We start from the raw sequence: 16,045 nt of genomic DNA on the forward strand, positions 1-16,045 counted from the left end.
CACCCCTTTTAACAGTTAATGGCACTGTCCAAATTGAAAGATGGTCAAGTTCTTTATAGAAATTTAGCTGGGTAAGTGTTAGTATATATGGATACTGGACTACTGTGACTGCCTGTAGCAGAGTACAAATTTGCCAAGAGGGCTAAGACACTTTACAAGATAGTGAATGCCCTGAGGGTTTGAATTCTGGCTACTCCAATCAATGTTTGTCCTTGGGCAAGGCACAATATAGCAATCGCCTCAGCCGACACAGCTATAAATTACTGAAAAGGTTTAACTGGTTTTAATTATTCTTAAAACGATAGTTCTCTAAAAGAAAACCAATGGAACAACAGACTGACCGACCAAAAGACCAACCGACAGACAGACAAGCTCACTCCTATATACCCTCCAAACTTCGTTCTTTGGTGGTATAATTACGCAGATCTGAGAGGCTACACATAAACTATAACCTACCATGTTTACAGAAGTTGAATACTTCATCATATTTATGTAAGTACATGCTTGTTACAGCCTGGAAGTATGGAGCACAAACCAACATACAAGCTTCTGGAACTGAAATAACAAAGTGGTTCAAAATGTTCATGCATTTATTTCTTGAAAACAAACAAGAGCTGCCCATCAGACAGTGCCCTCAGCTAGTCCACAAAGTCAAACAGGGGCCACAACTTTTATCATAGTCATGAAATACTTAAATAACTGATTTATTCTATAATAATCTATCACGAAAATGGCAACAACAACAATTTCAACCAAATTTTCTAAGTCTAAAGCTACAGACACACATAACGGATATGTCCCCGCATTGAGGTACGGTGCAGATGGGATTGGTCTGTGGGGATGTGGACACTGTTTAGTACGTAGCAGTAGGTGTTAGTACGGAAAAAATGGTAAGAAACGGGAAACAAAAAATACAGGACACGAATAAGTACTATGTTGAACTACGTTTTACTGTGCCTAGCAACTTGCCCAGCATGTGGACAGGTCTGCGGTGAAGGACAGGTCTGCAATGAACTGCGTTGAACTACGCTTAAGAAAGGGCAGCCTTGGATAACTACGTTCAGCTACGGATCAATACGGCAAGGTACATTTCAGTAAGGATCGATACATTTTAGTACGTTTAAATACAGATGAATAAGTTTCAACGAAGTTGGACAAAAGTCATGCTCAAATGGCTATGTATCACTCAAACTTTTGTGCATGTTCGAAACTTGGAGAAACTTGCAAGTTTGGGATTAATCTTGAATATGTTTTGACCAAGTGTTGGTATGGATTGATACGGGTTACTACTTTGATGTAAGGCTCAGGTACAGATTACTACATTTCTATCCGTGGCTAGACGTAGCTATCCATGCCATATGTGTGACTGGGATATAAAACTGTATAACATGAATCAGTTTCAAACAAGAATTCTCTAACTTGGCTATGTAAGAACTTGTATGTTTGATGAGAAAATTGCCTTATGTGAAGTTTCAGTCAAAATATTTAGCACTATTCCACAAAGGATCAACTCGGTATTAAAACTGCCTGTTCACATTTTACAAAAGTTGTAACTTATGTACATTCCACAGCAACAATATTTACCTTGTCTCAATATATTTCTGGAACCGCTGTAGTCTTTTCCACATGCAGCCAGAAATCCCCGAGCTACGAGTGATGTTCCAGTTGCTTCCTCACCTATCTTACTCAGGTATGAACTTATTTTCTCCTCAACTTCTTGACATGGATCAAATTTCTGCTCACCTACACAATGTGATGTCATATCATTAAAATAAAGTATAATAAGGGATTTTCAATAACCGTTTCTTGCATAAAATGACTACAGGTGTCTTTGAACATTTACTCTTTCAACTTATAGACAACATGATTGTACATGCACACAGTATGAACTACACAAAATACATGTACACGTACCATAAAGAAATACTTATTAAACATTTTTTTAATGCAACATGAATGCTTGAATTAAAGTTTATTCTATAAATTGTTTGTGCAATAACTGATTAAACATTAATACTTTTGGACTGAAAAACAATACACTGGCAACACATAAAATAGATTGTTATACATCTGTATTATCGTTACAGGTGATATGTTGCAATCTTTTTTATGGGTTGCTAGTGTATTGTTTTTCCATTCAATTAGGTATTTAATGGTTGTGACATAATGTGAACTGGCCATTGTTTAAACTATTACGAATTTAAGCAGTACCTCTGTCAATTTGTGGTTTTTAAGAATTTTATTTGTAGTACTACACTGAAGTAAACTTAGTTTGAATGCTAGATGTTTATCTTAATTTTGTATTGGTGTGTAACATTTTTTCTCTTTGCCATTTAAAATACTACAAATTGGTTTTCTTTCCTTGTGTGAGAAAAAGGAAGTACATACCTAATGAACGGTCAAGAGAAACTATGACAGAATATTCCAGTACTGCTGTTGACTGTGGAAACTTTTTATGTAACACAGAGCACACATTGTTAACTTCTGTGGGGTTCCTCTGCATAAATATGTATAAAATATCATAAAAAAGATGCATTTATATAAATATGCTTCAACTAAATAACTGGATATGGATAAAAAAATCAAGTTAGAATTTCAACACTTTCGACTTGAAATATTCAAAATACATATAGAAACATGACTACAGAACCTTTTTAACAATTAACAGGTTGATAAAATCTTTAACAAGAGTGCCAGACTGTCACAAAATACGCCCATCATCAAACTTTGCCTAATTCAAGGGCCATAATCCAAGAGTGCCTGGGGTGATTTTGGTAGTTATCGAACTTGGCCAAGATATTAACATAGTCAGCAAGTCTGGTGAAGATCTGATGAAAACTGTTCCATTTAGAAAGCAGACAAGGCTATATTCGCAGTTTTTTGAGTGATTCCTCAGCCATAATCCAAGAGTGCCAGGGGCAATTTGGCTGGTTATCGAACTTGGTCGAGATATTATGCCCACAAACATTGTCAGCAAGTTTGGTGAAGATCGGATGAATACTGTTTGCCTAAGAGAGTGGATTAGAGAGTGGACAAGGCTAAATTTACAGTTTTCTAAGTAATTCAAGGGCCATAATCCAAGAATGCTTGCGGGGTTGGCTGGTTATCAAGTTTGGTAAGATTGGATGAAAACTGTTCAACTTAGAGAGCGGACAAGGCTAAATTCACAGTTTTTCAAGTAATTTATGGGCCATAATCCAAGTGTGCCTGGGGCGATTTGGCTGGTTATCGGACTTTTGTTGAGATATTATGCCCACAAACATTGTCAGCAAGTCTGGTAAAGATCGGATGAAAACTTCGACTTGGAGAGCGGACAAGGCTAACTTTGCAGTTTTTTGAGTAATTCAAGGGCCATAATCCAAGACTGCCTGGGGCGATTTGGCTGGTTATCGAACTTGGCCAAAATATTATGCCCACAAACATTGTCAGCAAGTTTGGTGAAGATCAGATACTGTCCAACTTAAGAGAGCAGACATGCTTTGGACGCCGACCGCCCGGCGCCACGGACGTTCACATAATACACCACTCTTTCAGAGACGGACATATAAAAAGAGATACAATGCTTGAAAATAAATGTTTGCATACACTTCTGAAAACTCGACAATATTTTACAATTTATTCAAACTAGACTTCTTTTACTAGATTTGTTAGAAATTTCAACAAGAGGGTCATGGTGACCCTGGATCACTCACCTGGGTAATATGAGCTACATGCTTCAAATGTAAAACTAATGCTAAAATATTAAGAAAGTAAGTCGGTAGGTCACATTCATGGTCACTGAAAGTTAAGTTTTAAGATCCATGTGCAAAACTGTATATGTCATTCAATTTCAAGGCTGTACCTTAAGAAACAAGAAAGTAGGTCAGTAGGTCAAGGTCACAATCAAATGACCCCTAAGTACTTGGGTTCATCAGGTAATTATAATTAAACAGTAGGAAATAATTATGATCAGATAATTTTTTGAAGTATTATTTCCTATATAACTCATATAAAAACTAAATGACCCTCCGGCGGGGCCTCTTTTCACCCCAGGGGCATACTTTGAATAATCTTGTTAGAGAGCCACTAAGCAATGCTACATACCAAATATCAAAAGCCCAGGCCTTGAACTTTCAGAAAAGAATATTATTAGAAGTTTTTTCCTATGTATGTCTATCTAAAACTTGGGACCCCCAGGGCAGGGCCTCTTTTTACCCCAGGGGCATAAATTGAACAATCTTGATAGAAGATCACAAGGCAATGCTACATACCAAACATCAAAGGCCTAGATCTTGTGTTTCAGACAAGAAGATTTTTAAAGTTTTCTCCTATACAAGTCTATGCAAAACCTGGGACCCCCGGGGCGTGGCATCTTTTCACCCCAGTTTCATAATTTAGGAATAGGACCTCAAGGCAATGCTACATACCAAATATCAAAGACCTAGGTCTTATGGTTTCAGAAAAGAAGGTTTTTAAACATTTTCCCTATGTAAGTATATGTAAACCATGTGACCCCCAGGGTGGGGCCATATTTGACCATAGGGGGATAATTTGAACAATCTTGGTAGAGGACCACTAGATGATGCTACATACCAAATATAAAAGCCCTATGACTGATATGTGGTTTTGGACAAGAAGATTTTTAAAGTTTTTCCTTTTGGTTGCCATGGTAACCAGAGTTCTGCATGGAATTAAATTCTTTGAACAATTTTCAAAGGGGGACACCCAAGGATCATTCCTGTGAAGTTTGGTGTAATTCTGCCCAGTGGTTTTCAAGAAGATTTTTTTATAAAATGTTGACGGACACGACGCACGACTGACGACGCACAACGGACATTGAGTGGTCACAAAAGCTCACCATGAGCCTGTACATTGATATCCATATTTCTCTTCCGCAAATTTGCTCACAATTTTACACTAGCAATATCTTAAAACTAATACTTGAAGAAACATATTTAAAGAATACCTTGATAAGGTAGGAGAGATGTAATGATATAATCTGTTCTATGTCTTCATCAAAGTCACTTGAAGTCTCTAACACTTCTCTAGCCAAGTCTAGTACCTGCAGTACAATTTACAATTTTTGAATGTGCAACATTAAAATACAAATACTGTGGACATAACATATATAGCAAAATTGAAATGCCATGTGCATGTCAACAGCCATAATACATAAGGCTTATGTAAAACAGAATTCCACATTTCATCTGCAACTCTATCTGCTAACAGAAGTGAATGAAATGTTTCAGCTTCGCAAGTATTTCTCCCTAAGGCTTATCTTTCTGAATTTTCTGATTCCAAATATAGCACAGAGGCTTTGATTTGTTTGTTTTGGGTTTAACGCTGTTTTTCAACAGTATTTCAGTCACGTAACGGCGGGCAGTTAACCTAACCAGTGGTCCTGGATTCTGTACCAGTACACTCCTGTTCTCCACAAGTAACTGCCAAGTTCCCCACATATTATCAGAGGTGGAGGACGAATGATTTCAGACACAATGTCTTTAACCAAATCGTCACGGAGAACATACGCCTCGCCCGCGGATCGAACTCCTGACCCCGTGATCCATTGACCAAAGCTCTCCCTACTGAGCTAAGCTGGTGGGCTAGCACAGAGGCATTTGTTCAAACTGTAAACAGATAAATTAATAAAATGTTTTCATTAGCAGCAGAGCAGCAAAACAGCAATCTTTTAAAGTGTAGCACACTTTGTTCATTAATGATTACAAGGTAAGCATTTAGTATAAGTTAGCCCTTATCATGCTGGAAACGACCGATTCTGCCTTTGCAACCAGTGTAGATCATATCTGTGCAGTCTGATCAAAATCTGCACTGTTTGCCATTCAGTCAGTATCTTTTTGGTAAGCATCCCTTTTAACAGTTAATGGTACTGTCCAAACTGAAAGATGGACAAGTTCATTATAAAAATTTATCAGAGTGAGTGTTAGTCGGTGACCTTTTTATAACGCTTCTGTTCAAACAATATCAACTAACTTTAAAGACCTGATTCTGAACAGCATCCGCATTAAATTCAACAGCACATGTAGACTGTCATAAACTTAATTACTCCTAGGCCAAATAAATACAATCAATATTAAACAAGGAATCTAGGTTGTCATTTATACAAGTTTCTTCAACAAGCATTTCTATTTTATTTTCACAGGTCTAGTAAGTCTTAGATTTCAATGGTTTGTTACTATAACCCATGTAGAAACACCTGGTATAGTACATATACCACAACATACCATCAATAGCAAGAACTTTGACTTAGAAAGAGTATCTTGGGCTAACTGTGATAGGTTAGCTAGTTCTCAACTTGATAACTTCTTACTGCGCAGGAAGTTTGGTAAAAAAAAAAACTGCATGGTACTCACAATTTTCCATCTTTTTGTTGCAAAAATACTACAGTAATACCTGGAACAACTGATACGGGGACTGGAAACTGGCATTTATCTTATCTGATGCTGTCGTCCAATCGAAGCGTATGCCGTAGGTTATTCTGCTATTACTCTATTACTCAAACACTTACGCCTTACAGTTTAACTCGTCCTTTCAGTGAAAATCTGGGAAAGCATTTGTTGAATTTTTTGTTGAAAACAAAAGTTCTGTCATAAAATTATTGCCTGCATCTGTTTTTAAATGGAAAATATCTACATTAATGTTACTTTTTGCCCTGTGAAAATGGCTAAATCTAGACTTGTCTTACCCAGAGAGAAAGATGTCGTTTTTTACATGATATTTGCCTTGTTGATTTAGAGTATTTAGAATAAAAAAATTAGGACATATTTTAATAACAAGAGGACCATGATGGTCCTGAATCGCTCACCTGTCCCAACATGACCCAGTTTTGAACTGAGTATGACGTCATTTTTTTTCTATTATTTGACACAGTGACCTAGTTTTTGAGCTCATGTGACCCAGTTTTGAACCTGACCTAGATATCATCAAGATGAACATTCAGACCAACTTTCATACAGATCCCATGAAAAATATGGCCTCTAGAGAGGTCACAAGGCTTTTTCATTATTTGACCTACTGACCTAGTTATTGATGGCACATGACCCAGTTTCAAATCTGACCTAGATATCATCAAGATGAACATTCTGACCAATTTTCATGAAGATCCATTCAAAAGTATGGCCTCTAGAGAGGTCACAAGCTTTTTCTATTTTTAGACCTAATGACCTAGTTTTTGATCGCAGCTGACCCAGTTTCGAAATTATTCTAGATATCATCAAGATGAACATTCAGACCAGCTTTCATACAGATCCCATGAAAAATATGGCCTCTAGAGAGGTCACAAGGTTTTTCTATTATTTGACCTACTGACCTAGTTTTTGACGGCACATGACCCAGTTTCAAACTTGAACTAGATATCATCAAGGTGAACATTCTGACCAATTTTCATGAAGATCTTGTGAAAAATATGGCCTCTAGAGAGGTCACAAGGTTTTTCTATTTTTAGACCTACTGACCTAGTTTTTAACCACAGTTGACCCAGTTTCAAACTTGGCCTAGATATCATCAAGATGAACATTCAGACCAACCTTCATATAGTTCCCATGAAAAATATGGCTTCTAGAGAGGTCACAAGGTTTTTTTATTATTTGACCTACTGACCTAGTTATTGACGGCACGTGACCCAGTTTCAAACTTGACCTAGATATCATCAAGGTGAACATTCTGACCAATTTTCATGAAGATCCATTCAAAAGTATGACCTCTAGAGAGGTCACAAGGTTTTTCTATTTTTAGACCTAATGACCTAGTTTTTGAACGCAGCTGACCCAGTTTCGAACTTGACCTAGATATCATCAAGATGAACATTCAGACCAACTTTCATACAGATCCCATGAAAAATATGGCCTCTAGAGAGGTCACAAGGTTTTTCTATTATTTGACCTACTGACCTAGTTTTTGATGGAACATGACCCACTTTCGAACTTGACCTAGATATCATCAAGATGAACATTCTGACCAATTTTCATGAAGATCTTCTGAAAAATATGGCCTCTAGAGAGGTCACAAGGTTTTTCTATTTTTAGACCTACTGACCTAGTTTTTGACCGCACGTGACCCAGTTTCGAACTTGACCTAGATATCATCAAGATGAACATTCTGACCAACTTTCATAAAGATCCCATGAAAAATGTGACCTCTAGAGAGGTCACAAGCAAAAGTTTACGCACGGACGGACGCACGGACGCACGGACGACGGACGACGGACGCTGCGCGATCACAAAAACTCACACTGTCACTTTGTGACATGTGAGCTAAAAATAGCAAGTCAAAACTGTAAACTGTTGCCTGAAAATATTTGTTTATGATATTGCTCTGTTCTTCACCATTTAAATGCGTGTTAAACCTAGATGATTTTCTGCAGTTTTATCTAAAAGTTCGGAATACTAAATGTAACTTCGTTGTCGGCCTTTTTTAAAAAAATATTGTTATTTTAATTTAAATACATTGTATTTTTCACACATCAGTTTTAAGATTAAATTTATTAAACTAAGTTTTGGAGTTTAAACAACAATTTTGTTTGAAACATTCCCTACGTTCAAGAAGAATGTTTGTTTCTGTATGTAGAAATCTGACATTATAAACAATAATTGTTTATAATTATGGCTCTACAAGATTAAGAAAAGTGTCAGCTTTCTGTTATTTTCCATTTTTTTATTCAAATCCAACAAAAATCGGCCCTTTGATAAAGGTTTGAAGTTACGTGGTAAAATATTTCTTCAGGGAAGTGAGCTCGAGCTAATTCATAATAATTAAGCATATCACCACATGCAGTCGCATGCTATTTTTGCTTCAGAATCCCTTTAGATCAATCTCTGATCATCTAATTATCGCCACTTAACATGTGACTGGTAAACCCTTTGAACATTAAGTGTTATAGCTCCATGATTAACATGAGGTAATATGCTAATTACGCGCTTATCGATAGTGGCGAAAACAAAATATCGATCGCTAATGACTGGTCGATATTTACAGGTATGGACGACAGCATAGTACAGATAAATGTATTGATTTATACGGAGTTTCTACTCCCCGTATTAGACCTTCCTGAGTAATACCAAGCCATCGAAGAGAGCCAGAATAATATTATTTTCCAAGCAGCCAATGGATCATCTGGCAGATTAAAGCTTCTAATTTACCTGATCAACTTTGTCATCTGTGTCAGACAGCTGCAGTATGTGAATGAGAGAGACTTGCAACTGTGTTTTCCTTTCTACATCAGTCTCTTCTTTAATTGTGGTTCTGCATATTTCAATAACCTAAAAAAACAAAATACAACTACAGAATTAGTCAATGCTTGGGAAATTCTTTGAAATTTTAAGGATTGAATGCAGAACTTTTACTGTTAAGTAAGTGGGAAAATAACTGTTTTATCTCATTTTAAGGTAGTTCTGCATGTTTGATAAACTGGCAGTAATGGTGTTACATCATTTATCTGGAAAAGGTAGAACAAAGCCTGGATATGGTGTACGGCAATGAAATACATTTGATGAATTAACAGCAGCCCATGAGTAAATATATAACAATGGCAACATAACTATTTTTCTAAAGTTAAACAAGAGCTGTCACTAATGGTGACAAATGCCCCCGCAACACCTTGACCTTTGACCTGGTGACCCCAAAGTCAGTAGGGGTCGTGTACTCAATAAGTACTATCAGCACGTGAAGTTTGAAGGTCCTTGAAAACTAATATGCCTCCCTTCGGGGGCATAAAAATGATATTAAAACACCTGACACGTTATTTTATAGATATAGTTTTAGACTCCTTTTATGACCAGCAGATACTACACAGGTCTTAGCTTTTGTATAAAACTGTCTTCATTTTTTCACAGTTTATAAGTATCTTTTAGTAATGAATTTCTTAAGTAATTTTATGTGCTTACCTCTATTACTATGATGTAATATATGTGTTTCAATTAAATTTTTAGGTTTGATATTCAGGTTTTAATCTGGAGAAATAATTTTTAATTATGTCTTAATGATGTTTTTATTTACAGTTTGTTTGTTTGTATGTTATAGGATAATATGTTTATGTCGGATACAAGCTTCAAGCTTATGTTGTGACTTTTATCTATTACCAACGTTACATAAATACTATCTTATCTTATCTTATCTTAATTAAAAATAATGGCTTAAAACCAGCTTAAAATGCGTGGAACGCTTTAATTATGGGCAAATATCACAAAAAGAAGCACACAGACCTATACATTTTTCACCATATTATAGACCATTTGTTTATACACAACTGTGAGCAGTTTCATTAAAATCTACATTGTAGAAAAAATTCTATTCGCAAAAATGTTATGAAAATTGTGATTTTCCCATAGACTCCCATTATGAAAACTTGCCTGATGCCTAATTTTTCAAATCAGTCTAGCAAAAAAATCAAACACATGACCCTATCTTTTTTATTTGCTAAATTTTCTAAATTTATTCTGAAGTTTTGAAAAATCAGGGTTTAATCAAATTCTACACTGTACAAAAAATTCTGATCTAAATGTGCAGAACTACCTTAAAATATGGGGAAGAAAATTGTGAATACAGTCACCGACTGCAGGTAGCACAAACCTCTAGAGCAATTATTTTGATATTGAATGTAACAATAGAAATCTGTCCATTACCTTTTCTAGTTTTGATTTCTCGGTGCTTTTATCGATCAAGTTTACTAATTTCTGCAAAGATTCTATTTTCTTCTCTTTGTCACTGAAATTTCAACCAATTCTTTAATACCCCACAGGAAATACTAGTTAACATGTACATACATTTACACAAAAAATTTTTTCCAATCTACAGCAATACTGCAAAAGTACATTTTGATTATTGTTTTATTATGATACATTTTCAATGATCGAGTTTTAAACCTTTTTTAACAGGAATTTTCAAAGCTATATTGCCTGTCAATAATTCTAGCCATTAAATCTATAAAATTTCATTCCTCTGCATTTAACTGACCACTTTACAATGTGACCGGCCTTGGAGGGAGAATGACCAGTAAAATGCTGGGGCTCAAGCATGTAAAACGTTAGTTCCAGCTCAAACAAGCTGGCCCGCTGGAATGACATTGACATCCATCATAGAAGTTATTAAAGTAATATCTAAGCTGGTGTTTTCAGAGTGAGTTTAGCTGCATTTCATTTAAAATACAACCAGATTAGTAAACTTAACTCTTTTACATGTCAGTTTTTTAGCTGGTATGGACTTTAAACATAGATATGGTTAAATTTTACTTAACAACTATAGAATGATTCTTGCTTACAAAACTCTTACCTGGCATGGAACTCCAGCATTTTCAGGTAGACATCTATCTGATCAGAAACAAACTCTGCCTTAGCATTTTTCTCATAGAAACTGCACAAACCCTAAAATATCAAGTTTTTGCTGTCTGTAGAATTTGTCTCATTTTAAAACAACTTTTATATACAAAATCTCTTTACTAAAAACTTTAAGGACTTTAGAGTTCAAGTACATTTTGTTCATAAAGTGACATTTCATGTACAATGAACTTATTTCATAATTAGATTTTAATTTAGATATATTCCTTAAGAAATATTCATCAAACAAATAATTGCATTAAGGTCACCAAAAGCAAAATTGGGAAATGCAATTGTTGTAACTGAACTACCTGCCATGCCAACATCTGTGAATCATCAGCTTCTACAGCACGCCTGTATGCCTTCAATGCCTGATCATACTGCTCTAAACCTTCAGCAGCCACAGCAATCAGTACCAGGGCCATATAGTTGTTTCCATCCCCAGACAGAACTGCCTGCACACACAAATAAATAAAACATTGACAACAATACAGTCAGAATTATTTTAGAAACACATCTATCCTACAAACCAAATACATGTAACAATGGACAAAAACATAACTAAAGTGCCTAATTTCGTGCAATAATATCTTTGACAAACAGGGCACAATATATGAATTTGATGTTTTTTTCCTTTTGTGTGTGTGTACGTTTTAGAGTCATACAGACATAGTTTAGGTCAGATTGTTCAAGCTTTTTGTTGTAAAGACATATCAGGTGACCCCCTGGGCATTGTTTCTGTTACATCAGGAAACCATAATTGTAGAACCATCATCCTCCATTTAGATGGCTTCCTCATGTCATCAATTTTGTATACCAAGTAAGGTTTCTAAGGCTTTGGAAAGAAATTTATATAAGCTACTAGCTGCTGTTTTCCAATCCATGTATCTAAACTGTAAAAATTGCTGTACATGTTATGGGTATGTCATTTCAAACTACATACATGTATCATTTAAACTAAGGTTTCAAACCCACATAGATAAATGGTGAATTGAATTCAGCTACCTTAAACCACTCAGCCACGGACGCCCTAGTATGAGCTTGAGGCTCTACAATAACTGGTTTCTATGTTTGATTGAGACATTTTTTTCATTAATTTAAACAACTCTTAACTAGCGTTCCTGAAATCTATACCAGTAATGGCTTCTTACGCTTTTATATAAAGTAACTGACAAAATATTCCCCATACAAATCAGTAATGGAATGTGCATGACTTGACATGGTATGTTGTGCCTGTTGAATAAGCTAGGTCATCTTGTGAAAGGAAACATTGTTTCACCCAGAAATTTAAGAGACAAAATCATGCTAAACTGACATGATACATGAACACAAGTGGCCTAACAGAAAAAAATGCTAAAATTCATTATTTTATAGAAACATTGTTATTTTATTATTTTATCACTATCACCACTAGGTGGGCCGGTGGTCTAGTGGTAACACGCCTTACTGTCAATCCAGAGATCCGGGGTTCAAAACCCGGTCCAGGCACTGGAAATTTCTGAGATGCTCTTGAGTGTTTCCACCTAACTAGAGGCCTGTACTGGTTCTTCCCAGGAAAGACGGCTTCGCGTGTATCGGTGCTGTACAGAACCAGACTGTCTATTCGCAAAGAGCTAGGCTAAGTTAGCCGGACACGTCTGTATCTAAAAAGTTCTTTATGTCTGTTCTAGGGGGTTTATCCCATTCTGTCCCTCTGGTCAGATCGCTCTGTGTCTGTACTAGTAGAGGATGAATTTCCCGCCCTGTGTGACTGTGTTTGCTATATGTAAAGCACCTTTGAACATGTTTATCATGAAAAGGGCGCTATATAAATCTGGTATAATATAAATCTGGTATAATAATAATAACTGAAGGTAGGTTGCTTTTCAAGTAATATCAACCAGTCTGTGACCAACCTTGCAATGTTTTAGGGCATCTTTATACTCCTTCTTCCTGATAGCTTCTCTAGCATGCTTCAATGATGTCTTTATCTCCTTTGCATCCATTTTCTTCTTGCTGAAATACAACAAGAGGTCCAAATGGGCTTAAATTGCTCCCCTAAAGAGGATTTTCAGCTTTTGACTGAGCTAATGGTGAAGATCAATTACTAATAAGGCGGGATATAAACGAGCTATTTTTATTTAGGGGCCCAGACTGTCAAAAATAAATGTTTAACATTAGGTCTATGGGCATTTTCTCCAACAATTTAGGGGCCCAGCCCAAAATCTAGGGACCATGGGCTACTGGGCCCCTGCTAATTTATATCCCTGATAAGCAGATCATTTAAATACAACTGAGAAAGATCACCCCAATAATGCTTACATGCCACAAATAGCATTAAGGTCTTTTCAGGCCTTGACACTATTTTTTTCAGCCGTGTCCCATAGGGCCTCCTACCTGTAAAATTTGAATTTAATTAAGTTTTGTCTTACTCATGAAATTATTTTTAAAAATATCGAGGTCCAATAATTCCACACTTTCATGGGAAGGGCATTATCAAGTTTGATGCCGTACAGCAAAATTAGAATTAACTCACATGCATCTGAAACATGATGGATTAACAAGAGCTGTCAGTGGACAGCACGCTCGACTATTCTCAGTGCTTGATAGTATAATATAAGTAATGAGTAAAACTTTAACATTACAATAAGCATATTCTAAGTCGAAAAGGGGCCATAATTCAGCCAAAATGCTTGATAGAGTTGCCTCCTTTTTACAGACTGGGTCATGATGGTAAACAAGTATGTAAAATATGAAAGCAATATCTCAATGGACTTTGAAAATATTTGGGGTGGTACGCAAACTTTAACATTTATTCTAAGTCGAAAAGGGGCCATAATTCAGTCAAAATGCTTGATAGAGTTGCCTCCTCCTTTTTACAGACTGGGGTCATGATGGTAAACAAGTATGCAAAATATGAAAGCAATATCTCAATGGACTTTGAAAATATTTGGGGTGGTACGCAAACTTTTAACATTTGTGTGACGCTCACGCCGACGCCGGGGCGAGTAGGATAGCTCCCCTATTCTTCGAATAGTCGAGCTAAAAATAAACAAGGACTTTCTGTTTGAAATAATATTGAAAGAGAAAAGGTTACTAAGTAAATAGGAAATAACAGCAACACAATCTTATTTTTTCTTTTGTTTATTCATTTATTCCTATAGAACCGCGAAAACAGCAACAAACAGGATAATATATTAGCATCAAAAATGACCCCTGGTCCAACTTTTCCTTAGATATTTAATCAGTACTAACAATATAATTATTCTTCAAGAAAATGTAAGTTATCCACATTTAAAATGGGTCCATATGTATGCTGCAGCCATTGGAAATATCATACAGAATAAAAAAGACCAGCTATTTAGTGTTTTCACAGACCATAAGGCTAATATGTAGCTATCCGAAAACTACTCCAATTGCGGGCGTTGACCGTCGAGATCCTGTTAAATAGAACTGTCACGACAAAACAACTGCTGGTAATAAAATACCTGCACTAATGGATACAATACTAATCTTTAGTTTAACTTACTATAATTTATAATCGAGAATTCAGCGGGATATGGATATTTGCACAAGAAAAAAAAAACAACCTTGCAACGCACTAAAATCTGTCTAACTATCGGTATATTCCGGAAATTATTGTACGGTCGCAGATTTCACAGAAATAATATTTTATACATTTTTGCGCATTTCTTCATAGATACACCGAACTTTGATGTTCTATGCATGTTAGGAATATTTTGTATAACATTATTCTGCAGTACGTTTTTATTTGTTTTGGTCTACACTTGAATACGTATCCATGTCAGTGTTTGGGGTCCCCTTAGAACTCTCTTGAAAAGATCTAATCTCAATATATGCCTCTTGTAATCTCACTGACGGTCTATAATGTCAGACCAAAATGAAATAAAAAGAAATTGATAATTACGGCAAGATTTATACTAGAAAAGAAACAACGGCACGTGCTGCCAGATTCGATATAAAATACTTATAGTAACAATTCTTATCTACATGCATCTGTATCTACATCTTTCACCCAACCGTCGATTTCCGACTATCACTGGGCGGCGCTGTCAGAGAAACATTTGTTAAAGAAATGAATCAGTAACCAATGTTAACAGAATAAAAGCTAAAATGACAGTATGCTACAGTTAAAATAGGATCGAAACGGTGCAATTACATGTTGAGAACCGCCTGTCTCTGTCTAAAGATACTGAGTGGGACTGGATTTGACATAGGTTGGTAGGGAGTTCCAAAGTCGGATGGTCCTTGGAAAGTAGGAGTTAGAAAAGTACTGAGTATGAGACAGGGGATAAAGTAATTTTAGTTTCGTTGGGATAAGATGAGATTGGTCGACTGGCTGCAGTTGTCTGGGCCCTTATTTGTAAAACATTACAAATGAGTTGAATGACCTTCTGTATTGGAGTATTCCATTCTAAGGTGTTTAACATTTGGGTAACGCTACTGGTGTATCTGTAGTCGTACATGACGTACCTGGCAGCTGACCTTTGAACATTTTCAACTTTTTTGCCATGGACGAATATAAGCGTTGTAGGCAGCAATTTTGACCTTTCTATTAACAGCTTTGACATTTCGTTGTATGAAGCGAAGAGTGGAAGTTGCTTTGGAAGTAATATTGTCAATGTGTTTAGACCAGTTTAAATCTTCGGAGATAGTTATGCCTAAGTATTTAGCTACCTCGCATGTTTTAGCTCTGTGTTATGAAGTTTGTAGGTGTAAACTACAGGATTTTTCTTTCT

General features: G+C 36.1%; 1 protein-coding gene across 2 annotated transcripts in view; it reads right to left on the minus strand.

The window, feature by feature from the left end:
* Positions 1-14,917, minus strand: part of LOC128547287 (tetratricopeptide repeat protein 37-like) — a 77,303-nt gene extending 62,386 nt beyond the window's left edge. The window contains exons 1-10 of one of the 2 annotated variants that reach the window (XM_053519514.1): positions 14,815-14,917; positions 13,202-13,301; positions 11,618-11,761; positions 11,263-11,354; positions 10,617-10,698; positions 9,135-9,254; positions 4,946-5,041; positions 2,389-2,497; positions 1,585-1,743; positions 457-555 (exon numbers count right to left, since the gene is read on the minus strand). In XM_053519514.1, coding sequence (XP_053375489.1) covers positions 457-555; positions 1,585-1,743; positions 2,389-2,497; positions 4,946-5,041; positions 9,135-9,254; positions 10,617-10,698; positions 11,263-11,354; positions 11,618-11,761; positions 13,202-13,291 — 991 coding nt within the window. In that variant the 5' untranslated portion in view covers positions 13,292-13,301; positions 14,815-14,917. The other variant, XM_053519515.1, reaches the window with a different exon arrangement.
* Positions 14,918-16,045: the final 1,128 nt, after the last annotated feature.

Source organism: Mercenaria mercenaria, chromosome 12 (assembly GCF_021730395.1).
Source record: "Mercenaria mercenaria strain notata chromosome 12, MADL_Memer_1, whole genome shotgun sequence".
Classification (NCBI taxonomy): Eukaryota; Metazoa; Mollusca; class Bivalvia; order Venerida; family Veneridae; genus Mercenaria; species Mercenaria mercenaria.